The 16419-nt window shown below is 42.4% G+C and overlaps 1 protein-coding gene across 1 annotated transcript in view; it reads left to right on the top strand.

Annotated features, from left to right (window-relative positions):
* LOC147690361 (uncharacterized) overlaps positions 1-16419 on the top strand; it is a 178850-nt gene that overhangs the window by 46898 nt on the left and 115533 nt on the right. Inside the window, exons 3-4 of the mRNA XM_086937997.1 lie at positions 6418-6513; positions 10264-10365. Coding sequence (XP_086794123.1) covers positions 6418-6513; positions 10264-10365 — 198 coding nt within the window. The remainder of the gene's footprint in view (positions 1-6417; positions 6514-10263; positions 10366-16419) is intronic.

Genomic DNA, 16419 nt, shown 5'->3' with positions numbered 1-16419 from the left:
AATTTCAGTCATTTTTTACCATCAAGATAGCTGACCTCCTGTCAGAAATCGAGACTACCCCCAGACTGGACTGTCTGGGTACTACTATTAAAATTACCCCAACAGTCACCCAGCCCCTAATCTCCCTACCCTTACTCACTAAGGAAACCGTGAGAACAGTGATGGGCCGAGTTAAATCAGGTTCACCGGCGGACCCGTGTCCTCCAAGGGTTTTCAAACAAGCCTGGTAAGGGCTGGAGGACGACATATTATCACTCCTGAACAGCTCACTTACAACTGGACAGGTTCCATCCAACTTCAAGGAAGCCCGCCTGATCCCCCTCTTGAAAAAGGCAGGGGCTGATACAAAGATCTTGAAAAACTACAGGCCCATTTCACAACTACCGTTCCTTGCAAAAATCTTGGAACAACATGTGCTGCCCACCCTCTCTCAACATCTAGAAAACAACTTCCTGCTAGAGCCCAACCAGGCCGGTTTCAGGGCCCACCATAGCACGGAATTGGTCATGCTTTCCGTGCTGGACGACCTGAGACTTAGAGCAGATAGAAAAAACCTGTGTGCCCTGGTGCTGTTAGACCTCTCCGCGGCACTTGATACGGTAAAGCATGACCTACTGTTGTCGCGGATGTGGGATCTCGGTATTCAGGGCATCGCCCATGCCTGGCTGACCTCCTTCCTTGACGAACGGGTTCAGAGAGTGCAATTGGCTGGCCTGGTATCGGAGGCAGCAGGTATCACATGTGGAGTCCCTCAGGGCTCAGCATTATCACCCTTACTGTGTAATGCTTACCTGCAACCCCTCATTCCAACACTAAATCAGACGGACTGCAGTATATACAACTACGCCGATGATACGCAGATCATCATCCAAATTGACAACTGTCCAATGGCATATCAGAGAATGCAAAATATCTTAAAATTCACCGTCAACTGGATGACGGACAACTCATTAAAAATAAATCCCGATAAGACCGAGGTGTTGGCGATCACAACGGCATCTAGCCCCTGGAACGATCTCCTTTGGCCTACTGAATTAGGGCCATCCCCAATACCAGCAGAAGCAGTGAAAAGCCTGGGCCTGATCGTAGATGCCAACCTCACTATGTCAGCCCAGGTCTCAGCCGTAGTGGGCACATGTGTGGGCCTAATGAGACAACTGCGTAAACTCTCCCCTATCCTGACGGTAGACACGCTCAGGAGAGCAGTATCAGCACTGATCCTGGCACGTCTGGACTACGGCAACGTTTTATATGTCGGTATCCCTCAAAAATTGCTGAGCAGACTTCAGATAGTCATGAACGACGCCGCCAGACTGATTTTCAACAAACCTAGAAGGACTCATGCTACCCCTCTCCTCCACAAACTCCATTGGCTGCCGGTGAAACAGCGGGCCAAATTCAAGGGCCTATGCATTACGCATAAAACCCTGTACGGACACGCTCCAAAATACATCAAGGAACGTTTAGTCCTGTATGCTCCCAGCAGGAATTTACGATCAGCAGACACTGCACTGTTGGTCTGTCCGCGATTTAAACTATCCTCTTTAGGAGGGCGCACTTTCTCCCATACAATTCCCAGTGCATGGAATAAACTGCCAGAGAGCCTGCGCAAAGAAACAAATCTTCTACCTTTTAGAAAAAAGCTAAAAACTGTGCTGTTTCAGGAGGCTTGCGGTAATGTCTAACTCTCTCCCCTTTTAGTACTGTGCTCATTCTCTCCTAAGCGCTTAGAGACCCCTGGGGGATAAGGCGCTATACAAATCCAATATACATACCTGTGAGACTACCATACTGCTGCAGCTTACATCCCTATGCTGAGAGCTGATACTGAGCCAGTGCTGAGAGAAGAGGTGAGCCCCGCTGGTGTGTGTTTTCCTTTGAAGGGAACACTTTCTCCTGGCCGAAGTCTGATGACCACAGCGTTCGCTCTGTGAACTGGTATGAAGTTTGCAGAATCCCAAGAAACACTAGAGGCAAGTTAGCTACTTCATGCTTTCATAGTGTAGAACATAGAGGTAGTCTTTAAGGTGAGAGGTTGCCAAGGACATTCAAAATATGCTAGAAATATTCATTTTATTCTCGCTATTAGTGACATGCATTAGTGATGTCTTGGACCAGGCCCTCTCTGCAGAGTCACCCCCCAAATGTTTCCCTTTGCCCTGCATTTTTTCTGAATTTGTTTTTGGTGGCCACAGGACTCTGTGCACTTTACCACTGCTAACCAGGGCTAAAGTGCTCGTGCTGTCTCCTTTAAACATGGTAAGATGGTAAGATTGGTTTACACCTGTTAGGCAAATTTCATTTACTTATAAGGCTCATGTAGAGAAGTATATCATATATTCAGGGCCTGCAAATTAAATACTACTAGTGGGTTTTCTATCACGTATTGGGCCACTCATTAAAGTAGCCCCTTAAACACGCCCTGGGCCTGTCATTGCAGGCTGAATGCAGTTGTAAACTGCCAATTCGTCTTGGCAGTATAACTCGCTTTCCAAGTCTAAAACTCTCTTTTATTGCATATAAGTTACCCCTAAGGTAGGACCTGGGTAGCCCAGGGCAGGGTGAATTATAATTAAAAGGTTGGACATGTACTTTTAGTTTGTACATTTCCTGGTAGTGAAAAACTCCTAAATGTATTTGTTAGTACTGTGAGGCCTACCTGTTCCATAGGTACCATTTGGTTTCCTTATTACATGTAATAAGTGCTATCATTTGATTGGGGACAGATAGGCATTTCATGTTTGTCATCTGTGAAATTATAATAAAAAAATCCTCTTTAATATTAGAGTAAGATTGTAAATTATAAGTTTGAAAATGACACTTTTATAAAGTTGCAGTTTTCCTGCCCTCAGTCTTTTGGTGCCTGCAGCATGTCTTAGGTCATATGACTGTGTGTACCTGGCAGTTGGACTTTGTGAATTCAACCCAGACAGTCACACCATAAAGGGATTAATTGTGCCTGAAAAGGCCATCTGCTGGCAGGATGGGGGCGGAGCTGGGCACAACCCACTTCAAACTGTATAGGCTTGCCCTGCCTTCACACAAAGGGCTTGTCACCACTGCATTGTTCCTGCAGGCAACTGGGGGCCAGGGTAGGGAGTCAGGAAATTCCAAGCACTTCAAAGAGAAAGCTCTTGAACGTTCTCCCAACTTCAAAGAAGGCATCAGGTGTAAAAATCGGGCCTTCAGACCCACTCTTCAGTTCAATTTCTGGACCTCCAGACTGACTCTCAGAGGATTGCCTGCTGCTGTGTCCTGCTGTGTACTCCACAGACTGCTTTACTGCACCTGAAAGGACTGCTTTGCTGTTTTGAGCCTGCCTTGAAACCTCAGAGGCGAGCCCTGCTTCTTCACCAGAACCCTGGATTACCAGAGTGATTTCTGGGGCTAGTTTGCTGGCCTCTTATGTCACTTAGGCACTGGAAACTTGGTGTGGCCTTAGTTGAGCTATCTTGAAGTTTTCTGGCTCTTTGCAAAAGCAAACAAGCCTTTTCGTGCCAAGCCCCACAAGCTGCGCCACCTGCCAATTCGTAGTTCTAGCAAATGACTCTTCCCGCTAAAGCATCAACCGCTCGCGGTGACCACCAATTCGAACCACCAGCAATGACCGTCCACTACACCCGACAGGATCTTCGTGCTACAGCGACAACCATTCACAACGCCTGGTCGCTCTTCGTGCTACTTTGACAGCCATCTGCGATGCTCATCCTGCTGTTTACGGCGCCTTCCATCATAAACAGGACTCTTTGAGCTGGACTGTGAAGGTAACTCTTTCAGCTGGACTAACCTGGTCCCTGTATCCAGCCCACGTTCCATCGAGGTCAGCCTGAACTTGTGAGTTTCAACCGGACTCACACGGCCAGATAGCCGCAAGTGGGACTTAGTGCATTTTGGCAGTATTTTCACTTAAATCTTTAAAAATTCAGAACTCTAGTTCCACTGAGAAGATTTTTGTCATTTTGGGGTCAAATGCAGTTTCTAATTTAGTGTATGTTTCTAAATTGGTGTAGAAATGTTATTGTGTCGTGTTCTCACTTTATTACTATCTGTGTGCTGCATAAATCCTTTACACATTGCCCCTAAGTTAAGCCTGACTGCTTTTTATGTCTAGCTACCCAGGGGTAAGCACAGGTTAATTTAGTGACTTTTTGTGGTTCTCCCTGCCAGGGATTGCTTCACCAGGTTTCACATCCCAGTCAAACCACAACCCAATTTCTCACATGCTTTTTTACGTGTATTTTGTGTGGTTATTACTCATGTACTAAGCAACAGGATGAGACTATTAAAATAAACACTCTTAAATGTATAGTGTTGTCTCTCTTTGCAGTATGTCTGTGTGATGTGTTCTAAAGAACACAATTGGGTTTGAATTACCACTTGGTTCTGGACCCCTTTATGGGACTGTTAGTAACCCAGAGAGCATGGACATCCCACCGACAAGTATATTAAACGGGGTTGTTTGGGACTACAAGAACCTGAACTTTCATGTTTAAGCGTTGATGCACTGAACTAACTTTGGATAACCTTAGGTGGGAAAGCCAACCCTTGTAGAACTTGGCCAGAGGCATATTTTAAAAAACACTCTCTCTCTCTCTCTCTCTCTCTCTCTCTCTCTCTCTCTCTCTCTCTCTCTCTCTCTCTCTCTCTCTGAACAAGATAGAATTAATTGTCTCTGGTGCCACCTGTCCACTTTATCATTGTCCAAATTAAACAAATAATAGGTCGTATCATTCTGTCCTCAGAAAGGCCTGAATATTGTGTGGGGTCTAAAAAGCATTAAACGCATGGAGGCAACATTAAAGAAATACCTAAATTAATATAAGCAATACTTTGTATAACTAAATTAAAGGCATGTACTGATTTCTGTAATCAAGCCTCCTACAGTGAGATTTCAAAGAACACCAAAAGAAATAGAGTTAATTTCTTAATAATGTGTTAATGGCCTTAAAAAAGGTGAAATATGTTGATATGATCTAATGCATTGATGAACTGCCTATAAGTTTATTGAAATTTCACTGGGGTGCACTGAATCTCTGAACTGTAACATATGGATTTTCTTAAAAGCACAAGCATCGAAAACATAGTTTAAAAACTCAAGGAAAGATGAGAACAAAAAGGCTTCTTTGGGTCTGTTGAATGATGTGCAGTAATACTTAAAGTATATAGATATACACAAATTACTTTTCCTAGGAAAATGCTGTCGTTTGTAGAGACTTACCCAAACAGCTTTTTAAAGAATTGCATTCTTTTGTCACAATTAATTACACCATTGTCCCACTGCTCATCCTCCTTTATGCTCATGGCGGGTCCGATGCCATACATCCATTTACTATCCCTGGTTGCCATCAAGGAGCTGTACTAATGAGCACGTTGTTGATCATTTATAGACACCACCTTTGCATGGGTATGAGGGCGAGAGGGTATAAGTCCAATGAGGAAAATAGAAGTTATTAGGGTACTGTCTTTAGGCTTGGAACCTACCTTGATACTATTTCCACATTTTGTCTGACTAATTTGTTCCATGTTTTCTTTACTATTTACCTTGGCTGGATTGTTTACTGCAGCTAACTATTGATACTGTTATTGTGCAAAGTACAGGTTTCTCCTTACTTGCAGGTGCCATACCAGATCCCATCCTCTGCTATCCATTCACTTACTTCATAAACTGATTATACAGGTGTGTAACCCTCGGCCACAACCATCCACACCCCAGAGTTGTGAGCCCTGCACAGTACACTGGCAGCTCTTTACAACTCTCACTTTTGCTCTATTTGATCAGTGACCACCTCTACTCAACAATCTAGTCGTTTAAAAAAAAGATGGTGAGCAGGAAACTCCTGATTACCCCATAGCTCAGCCAGGGATTGCCAAGCACCTACTCCAATCTTCTCTACTGTGTTACTTCAGAAAACATTGCCCATAACTTCAGGCCTACTCTACCTCAAAAAGTACCCTCTGCTACCACTGCGTATTTTAACTCACATCGTCTTTATTTGTCAAGTTTAAAGATTGGCTGTTAGGTTCTTCTGTGATATATTGTACACATGTCTGTCTCACCTTGTAGCAGGACATTGTGTGCACGTGCTGCCTCAAATGCAGGGCTACGAAGACATATTGTAAAGGTATTGTGTTCTGTTTCTCTAATTATGACTTTTGCGGTTGCGCATTTGATACCTCCTTCTCTTCAATTTGTTTCCATTTTGTAGAGACTGGTTTACTGTGTAGCCCTGTATGTTTAGAAAGACTTCTTTTAACCCCAGGGATGGAGTACACCTCACTCCTGTCTCCATTCCTGTACACAGTTAATATTTCACAGCAATGCGGTTGACAGTTTTGCATCTTTCTTTAAGTGTTGATTTCTTGACCCTATCTTGTTTACTGTGATTGCACTCTCATGCATGGTACATTCACTTTCAGGCTGTCCGGTTATTACATCTGTATTTTCACTGAGAATAAAGCAGGAGAATGAAGACTGTCTAGAAAAGAAGACCGAACCAGAGAGAAAAGTTTCAGGTGAGTTTGTCATATGTGACGGGTTGTTATTAGGAGCAGATGCGGGGGGGGGGAGCGCTCAGCAGCTGGGGAGATCCTGTTTAATTGTTCATAGATCTACGGCATGAACTACAAGAATTCTGCAAAAATAGTGGCTTTAGGAGGACTCTAGGGCTATATCAGGTTTCTAAATACCTTTGGAACGTGTGAAAGTCTGAGACAGAAGCAGTACCTTGTATCATCTATTTGAATTTGTAAATTGTTTTCCATTAATCAGATCCAGCCCTGTCTAGAGAACCTCTAGAATTTGGTGAAAAAGTTACACAAGGTACCACTTTATACAATTCACCTCTGCCTCAAAGTACACCCTCATACAGTTCAGATTAATTAGCACAGTGTGTGATAAATTCAATACCCAGTTTTTAAAGAGTTTCAATCAGTGCTTTAAATGGGGAAAAATATGTTCAGGTACGTGTGGCAAGTGAGTGGGGATAGGGGCAGGGCTAAGGCCTAAATATATTCATACATGACTTCTGTACCAGTTGCAGCACATATTAAAACACATGAGAAATGCTTTTATGTAAAAAAAAAAGATGAACTCATTACACAAAATGAAAGTCATGATGACACTTTCACTTGAATGGTCGCTGCGCCCCTGATTGACAGTGCAGGGTCTGTCTAGAGACCCCCTCCTGCTAATCACAGCGTGACATAAGCCCTGTCAACCCCCTGCAGTTTGGGGCCTTACAAATGGGCGCTGCTGGAATCTTTACCAGCAACTCTGCAAATGGCTACTTCAGCCGAGTTAATTAGAAGCTCCTCGGAAGCAGAGCGGTCTCTTCCCTGGACTGGAGGAGAAAAGTAACCTGCGCCTGCTGTGGATCAGGGTAACTGTACTCTTCCTACTACAGAGAAGTTCTGGTGATGGCAAAAAAATTCGGAAGTACCGGTAAGTATCGGCAAGTACCGGCCCATTTAAAGCACTGGTTTCAATCCATCTTTTTTGGGTGACTTTACTTTTTTGGTGTTTAAAAAGCTTTTTTGAATAACATGAGAGAGATAGATAAGGCCGGCCAATATACAGTAAAAAAAAAGTAGTTCAGTAATGGAATACAAAGTATAACCAGCATTAAGAATAAGTAGGAAAGCTATTTATATTTTATAACAACAATACGGGCAAGAAAATAAAAGAGAATAAAAGGGAATAGGGAGGGATGGGGAGGGGCATACTCTTCTAAATGAAGAACATGTTATATTGCATAATATTAAATGATTATAAAAACATTCTTATACTAATTAGAACAACGTGCCAACAAGAATTAGTGAGAAAAGAACAGAGAAAATAAAACAATTATGTAGGTTTGAAATTTTCCGCACGAATGCAATAACTTTTTATATTCTTATCTAAATATGTTGTAACTGATGACTTTACTTTTGTTACCGCCAGGCTGTCTAATTTGAACTTGCTAACAACCAAGCTGTCTGGTTTCTTGGGTGGGCGTTTAAGGGCATATTAATTCTTATTTTGTAGTTAGATGGTAGTTCTTTGTCAACTGATTAAGTCAAACACAAGTATCTGGATTTTTCTGCAGTTCTGAGTCCGGCAAATGTCTGAATTCTATTTGGTGATTCTGGTTGATGTTCATAAGGGACAGATGAAGTCTCTCAAGTCCTGGCTTCATGCTCTATAGACAGAGTGGTTCTGGACGGCCGCTACAGCGCCTTGATGCCTTCGGGTAAATGTTGCGCTCTAGAAATCTAAAATCAAATCTAAATCAAGTCAAATTGCTTGCAGTGTAAACAAGGATTCCAAAAGGTCAGAGCCTTTCCTGCATATTAATATTAATAAAAAACTATATGTTAATTCTGAAGCTGCTAAAAAACTATAATTAGATGTACCTCTGCTGATAGCTCTTAAATAGCACAAAATACTTGTTTCTTCCTCCAGCAAGTAGGTGGGCAGTAGCTGCAGAAAACTGCCTACTACTTGCAAGTTACAACATATATCTGCTCCAGACGCATGAAATGGTGAGCCCAAAATGTATCAAATTTGGAAATTGCGATGACCTAATTGAGAATTTCTACGCATCGCAATTAGGTAATCACTATTCCCAATGTCTGAAACTCTGAGTTTCATATAGCAATTCCTAGTGGGTCACAAATCGACCAACCTCATGAATATTAATAAGGTAAGTAGCAATTTGTGACCCATTGGGAATCGCTAAAATCACCGGGATGGTGGCCTGCGGGGGTCAGCAGACCACAATGCTCTTGATTGCTTTTAAATAAAGCAAGCATTTTCTTTAAATGCAACCAGTTTTCCCTAAAGGAAAACAGGTTGTGTTTAAAAAAGAAAAATGAAAAGTTTTCTTTTCATTTTTTAAGAGCAGGCACTGGTCCGTCGGACCACTGCCTGCTATCAAAAAACATTTTCACCATCATTCCCAAAGGGAAAGGGGTCCCTTGAAGTTGGTGGTAAAATGTTAATGTTTTGCAACCACATTCACGGTCACAAAACATTCATACATACTGCTGTGATTCGGCATTTGGAAGGGATGCCCTAAACACGCACCTTCCAAATACCGAATCACAAACCAATTTTGCGATTTGGTAACAGGTTACAGAATCGCAAAACAGGTTTTGATACATGGGAAAAGCCTTTTTTGCTTTCGCAAATGGGCCTATTCTGCGAATCACAAAATTGTTTGATTCATGTTGCCCTGAGTCTCTAATTCCCGGAAACACTCATCTGTCGGAAGTGCATGCTCCTCTGGCTTCATCTCTCTGGGATTGGAGTTGATAACCTGCAGGATACACTTATAATGTCTACGCTGTCACATTAACCAATTGAGCTGACTTGATAGCACCTGGCTCAAAACACAGGAGAGGAAGACGAATGTCTAAACAAGCCCTACTCATGTTTCAGAGATTTCAATTTATTGGAGAATGGGCTATTTCCCTATACACCAATGCTACAGAGAAGATGCAGGGCTGGGATAGAGTTAGCCACTTGTATGATATTTACTAGACAGCCATGAAATGTTCCGCTTTATTTTATCCATAGTATATATGGCGACTCAGTCAAGCATACCTCTTACGTGACAGACATTCCCTCTCTAATAGTCACCCTTCCTTTGGAGGTACTGGTCTGAGATGAAATATCTTCTTTGTAATACTAACCACTTTTGTTTTACAATACTTACTGCAGAATGATGATTGCCTATTAAATCCTTGTTTAGCTCTCCTCTTTAGCATCATCTCCAATGCCCTCTTACAGATATACCTTCAAGTTCACTGCTGCTCTTTCTCGCTTTGAAGTTAGGATCTGTAGTAAGGGAATTAAAAATAAAGTATTGCCATGTACCTGCACTTCATTTGAAAATTCAAGGTCTCTGGGGTTTATATTTATGTTACCCCAATCTTGTTCTGTTAGTCAAAGTGGTTAGCCAAGACCAGTAAATCAGCAAATATTTGGAGAAGGACATGTATGTTTCCTAGTAACTCAACAAAATCAAACACCTATATAATATCTACACATGTCCCTTGTTTTACAGATTTCCTCAGTACGGCAAACAGTCTACCTGGAATGGGAGACAGAGTTAGAAACTAGTTACTGGAAAAATGCATTGGTCTTTGTGTAAAATATTATGTAGTCTAATGCTTTTTTGTGCAAAGTTTTCTCAAACGTGTTAATGTGTGTAAAACATTTTGTAGTCTAAAGCTTTCTTGTGCAAAGTTTTCACAAATGTGTTAATGTTATTTTCTTTAAAGCCACTTATGTTCCAGTTATTACATCAGTGTTGCCCCTAAATCTAAAGATAAATCAAGAAACGCGTTTGCAGAAGGAGACAGAGCCTTTGAGAAAAAGCACAGGTAAGAACATGGTGAAAAGTTTTCCCCAGGCATTCTTTTTACAGCTTTAGGTCCGAATGTCTGCTAAACCACTGTGTGAAGGTGGAGAAGGAACAAAATACATTCTACCCATCTCTCTCTCTGTAATTCGATCCAATAGCGCCATCAAGGGGGATTCTGGTGACATAAACCACGGGTAAGAAGATGGCATTATGCACCATGTTACACATTACATCCTGAGTATCTTTTATATCACTGTTTCATTTGGAGTAGTTGTCTAACTTGAAAGCGCTGTTCTATCAAACTGGAACATGTTTATCGAAAATAGCATTTGGTTATTTCTAAGGTGTGAGAAAGTGCCCTCTTTCGTGCATGGTACGCCCCCATTTTTTGCTGAATTGCAGATGTTCTTTGACTAAGTGCGCCCTGGGCTCCTGCTAATCAGGTACCTAGGGCCTCTGTTCCTTCACTAAAATTGCATTGAAGCCTAAACCCATTGGAATCTCTGGCCACATGTCAGCCCCTGGTAAATGGTACCCAGGGCACTGTGACCAGAGAAGGCCTCTGAGGGCTGCAGCACTTATTGTGCCACACTTAGAGGTCAGGTACCCTGACACACACGCACTGCCTTTGTAGGCTGTTCGTCTTTATGCAGAACGAAGTGAAGAGTCGAGATGGCACACATCTCTGTGTGCTATGCCTTCAAACCACTGCCCTGGCATAGATCAGTCACCTCTGGCAGGGTGCACTATACCAGTGGTGAGGGTACAGGTGCATGAGCCTTGTACCCCTACAGTGCCCAAGCTCATTCTTGGGCATTGTAAGTGCAGTGCTGCCATTAAGAGTATATGGTGCTGGGAGTTTATCATTACGAACTCCACAACACCATAATGGCTACACTGAACACTGAGAAGTTTGGTATCAAACTTCTCAGCACATTAAACCCACACTGATACCAGTGTGGGATTTAATGTAAAATACACAACAGAGGGCATCCTAGAGATGCCCCCTGAAACTCGACCAACTTCTATTGACCCGACTGAGTATGTTTCTGGACCCCTGGGTCGAGAGCCTGCTGCTCTCGGGAGCCTGAAATAGTGCACATCCTGGCACGAGGTGCCAAGCCTACTTCCCCAGGATGGGCAAGGTACACGCCTTTGTAAGCCTCTCCAGACCATTTGCTGCTTTCAGGTTCCCACTGGTTTACACCCCACTTTGGGGGGTGCGGGCGGGGGGGGGAGGGGGGGGGCCGGCAGGAAAAACAAGTAAGGGAAAGGGGTTTGCCCACCTCTGCCAACTCCAAACCTCTGGTGGGGGGGGGGGGGGGGGTGAAGCACAACTCTGAATCTTCGTCATCTTGAGGATGGGGGACCTAGCCAACTAGGGACAGACTCCTGCCCCCCTCCCACTGGAGGGTGGCACAGTAGGGGTGTACCCACCCCTGGAAAGGGACCCATAGATCCCTGCCGTTTACCGACCTGTAACGCCCCTAAATCTTGTATTTTTGGGGCACCCTGAGCCTTGCTTCCTCAGATCCAGAAACGAGAAGAAGAAAAGAAGAAGAAGGATCGAACAGCCGTGCAGCCAGCTAACAAGAGGAAGACGCCCACTGACTCCCCTCGAACCTGCTCCTAAGAAATCCTGGTGTGTCCTGCAGTCAGCAACCTCGAAAACTCTGGAGTACCTGCCTGCCTTCACTTCCAAAGACTGCTTCACTTCGTTCTGCACCGTGAACACCAGATTTGTTCAACTTCAACCTCTGGCAGCAGCCAGAGACTTCGAATCCAGACCACTCTGCACCTGCCGAACCCAGCTCGAGTGGAAAAGCATCACGAGGAGGTCACCCTGGCGATCCTGACCGGAGATCCGGCGACCCCTGACCTGCCTCCAGCCGACGCCTGCAGCCTAAATCCAGAAGGCCCCCCTGACCGCGACCCTGAGCTGGTAAGAAGATCCGACCCTAAAAGGCACCCCTGCATGTGTGCCCAAACTGACGGTGCCTAACCAGCCCTTACCTTCCCAACTTACCTCTCGAAGTGGTGATCGCACCCAGAAGTCCTTTGTCTCCCTGCCTGCAGTGCTTTTGCAAACTGGAGGTTCTTGTATTATCTCACAGATGACTCAAGTCTAGTAGAGTATATTTATGTAGGATTCTTTATTTCCAGCCACCGCATACAGGAACATCCAACACGGCCAATCTCCCAGCAGTAATGACAACCAAGAGAATTCTAACCTCATAAGTCTATTCCATAATTCTAGAATGTTAATACAATTCTAATATTGGCTTGTAACTTATCCATTAAGCACAATACTACAATCAAACATTTCTAGAAATTTGGGTTTCTTAACAATCCTCCCACTAGGGGCCAGATGTAGGTAAGTATATTTTACCGATTCATAAATACCGAATTTTACCGATTCGGTATTTATGAATCGGTAAAATAGAAGGGGGAGATGTAGATAGAATCGGTAATTGAATTACCGATTCTGTAAGAATTGGTATTTACCGAATCGGTAAATACCGATTCGGTAATGCCCATTGATTCCTATGGGCATTGGAGCCCATAGGAATCAATGGGCATTACCGAATCGGTATTTACCGATTCGGTAAATACCGAATGTTGCAAGGGTGCAGGGGGTGTCACTTTGACACCCTCTGGCACCCCGAATTCAGGCATGTGTGACATGTGGCACACAGACATGCCCTAAGGGCATGTCTGTCTGTCACATGCCATAGGTGTGCATGCACACATGTGAATGCACACCTGGAATTGGTATTTTACCACCCAATTGGATTGGGTGGTAAAATACCGATTCGGTAAGGCCTGTGGGACTCAGAAGAGTCCCACCTACATCTCATAATTACCGAATCGGTAAAAATACTGATTCAGTATTTTACCGATTCGGTAAATTTACCGATTCGGTAAAATAGGGCCCCTAGATGCCAAATACTAAATACCGGTCGGTAACGGCCGAAATCGTCCGTTACCGACCGGTATTTCGGCTCCTACATCTGGCCCTAGAAGTTTTAATAACACTCTTATCACAGGAGGGTACAACAGACTTTGGAGAATAATGTAAATTTTCATCTAACACAGGATCAAGATTGGAAAAAATATCTTGCGTGTCAGCAAGTTCAGCAACAACATCAGTAAAATTTAAATTTTTAATATTCAGAGTGGTGTCTAAGGTATCCAACCATCAAAATGTTTTATTCTCATACACTTTTTCTATTTTACTATTAGATGTAACAGGTGCCAGACGGCTAAAGTGCCAAACTTCACCATTCTGTAACAAAGTAGTGTTATTTATGACCTTTACAAGTTTGGGCTCGCTAAATTTACTTTTTTACACGGACCCATTGACCCTCACTAAAATGTACTTGCTTGGTGCCATGATTTTGGTCATAGTAGATTTAGTTTTTCAATTGAGATTCTGTGATACATTCTCTTACCGCCGGTATATCACACTTAATTATTCCATTCCTATCCAACCAACCTGGATTAATTTTAGAATGCGGAATCCTGCCTCTCATTAAGGAGAAAGGACTTTTGTCAATAGTACTATGGATAGTGCTTCTGTAGGCCTCAAGCAACTTCTTTAACTCCTCCTCCCAAGATAAATTACTTTTATTGGCAAGTTGAAGAACCCCTTTAATACTGCGGTTGGCCCTTTCAACAATACCATTTCCGTTGGGATGATATAAGGCAGTGAACTTATGTTGAATACCAGAAGCAGTTAAATAATTCTTCATTTTAAAAGATGTATATTGTACACCATTATCAGATAATATAAACTTAGGAAACACTTCCCTCAAGAAAATATCATCTAAGAATGAGATCACAGTTTTGGTATTTATAACATTCACTACACATACTTCTAACCACCTGGAAATGGTGTCTACAAGAACAAAAATGTACATCTGAGAAACTACTTCCCAGGGACATTTTGGGCAATGAGGACAATCCAATGGTGGATTGAACATTTTAAGAGTTTTATCAGACATTTCACATTTGATGCATGACCTCACACATCTCTCTACATCAATGTCAATTCTAGGCCACCAATACAGCTCTTTTGAGTGGAATTTGGTGCGTGTAATACCAGAATGACCTTAGGGACATAAATCAAGTATTCTGTTTCTTAAACTCTTCGGCGGAATTACCTTATCACCTCGTAAGACTAATGAATCACATAAGCTGAGTTCATCACGCCCCTCCCAGAAACCTCTAAGTTCATCATTGACAAACTTTTTGTCCACACCACACCAACCTTTCACAATCAATTGTTTAAGTACCAGTAGGATTTGATCAGAATTTTCAGCTTGAAGCCATTCTTCTTTACTAAAACTACTCCGTGTTTTGTCAAATGAAATAGAGGCAACAGAAAAATCATTCCAAGAATTATTATCCACTTCAGTTAATGGGAGAGACATACAGCTTAAAAAATCAGCAGTAAAGTTTTTGACACCAGGTACATATTGTATATCATACATGAATTCTTGTAATCTCATAGATTCTAGCAGTGGCATTAGTCAAACCCTCATGGTAAGCAGCTTAGTAAGGGGCTTGTGGTCACAACGTAAGACAAATTTCCTGCCCCATAGAAATTTCCTGAAATGTTATAGGGCCTATTACAGAATAACGTTCTTCAGTGGGAGTTAGAGAACGTGATTCTTAGGCGATATTAACCTCCTTCTTATTGTCATCTAATTGGGTTAAAACACTTCCTAAGCCTTTGCTACTGGTATCAGTAGTAACAATAGTATTTGCAAAGGAGTCAAAACCTGAAGATTAGGTGCCTGAGCAAGAGCCTTCTTTATCTCGTCAAAGGATCGTTGACAAGAAGCGCACCACGTAAAGTGTACCTTATTTTTAAGTAAGGATCTCATGACATGAGTTTTTTCTGAAAATGTATCCACAAACTTAGAGTAAAATTCCGCAAGTCCCCAGAAAGATCTGAGATCTTCTTTGGACTTTGGTGCCGGAGCATCAATGATGGCATTTACCAAACTGGATTTAGGTCTGATGCCCAAAGCACTGACTTCATGTCCCAAGTAAGTAACTTTTTTCTGCAAATTTGCATTTAGAGAGTTCTGCTGTCACTCCTCTGTCCTGTAATATACTCATTACTTTTCTTAAACGCTCATCGTGGACTTTCTTATTAGCTCCCATAACGAGGATATCATTCCGGAAAAACAATATCCCTTGCATATCACCAAGGGGTAGTGCGGATGCCAACCCGAAGGGCAAGCAGTGAAACTGAAAACAACCAAAGGTGGTACAGAAATCTGTGAAATGTTGATTCATGGGATGCAAAGAGATCTGGTGATATGCACAGGAAAGATCAATACTTGAAAACCATTTAGCACCTTTAGTTAATGAAAGCATGTCATCAATCCTTGGAAGAGGAAATTGATCAATAATGATATTATCATTTAAATATCTTAAGTCAATACACATGCAAATTTTCCCATTGGCACGTCTGCCTATAACGATGGGAGAGTTACAGTCTGAAGCCTCTACTGGTGTAATTATAACAGCATTCTGTTATTTTTTTAGTTCCTTTTTTACTTCATCTCGTACAATTAGAGGAATATAACATACTTTGTGAATTTTGGAAATAGCATTGGGTTGGATCCGAATCTTGTGTGAAAAACCATCAAGTTTCCCAATGCCACCAGCAAAAACTTTAGGAAATTCCTCCAGAACCCACTTTTTTGTATTTTCAGCATCACACATAACTAAAACTGGTTCAGGACTGTTAGGATCTAAGGTAATATTGAGTGAACGTTGATTCATTCACCCTAGAACAGTAGGTCCATCAGTAGCAACATACAAATTGCATAATTCTCTTCTACCTTTAAATTCAAACATGAGAGACCTAAAGCCTAGCACTTACATTTTCTGTCCAGTAAACCTTTCTGGATTCACATCAGTAGGTTGTAAATAAGAGCCAATAGTGTTAGCAAATTATTTATCCCAAATGGATCAAGCAATGATGGTGAAGAGAGAACCAGAATCAGCTGCAACCTGCAAAATTATACCACCAAAAGATATCATGCATAAAGGCTTG

This window comes from Lissotriton vulgaris, chromosome 9, assembly GCF_964263255.1.
Source record: "Lissotriton vulgaris chromosome 9, aLisVul1.2, whole genome shotgun sequence".
Lineage (NCBI taxonomy): Eukaryota > Metazoa > Chordata > Amphibia > Caudata > Salamandridae > Lissotriton > Lissotriton vulgaris.
This window is presented reverse-complemented; position numbering and strand designations above follow the sequence as displayed.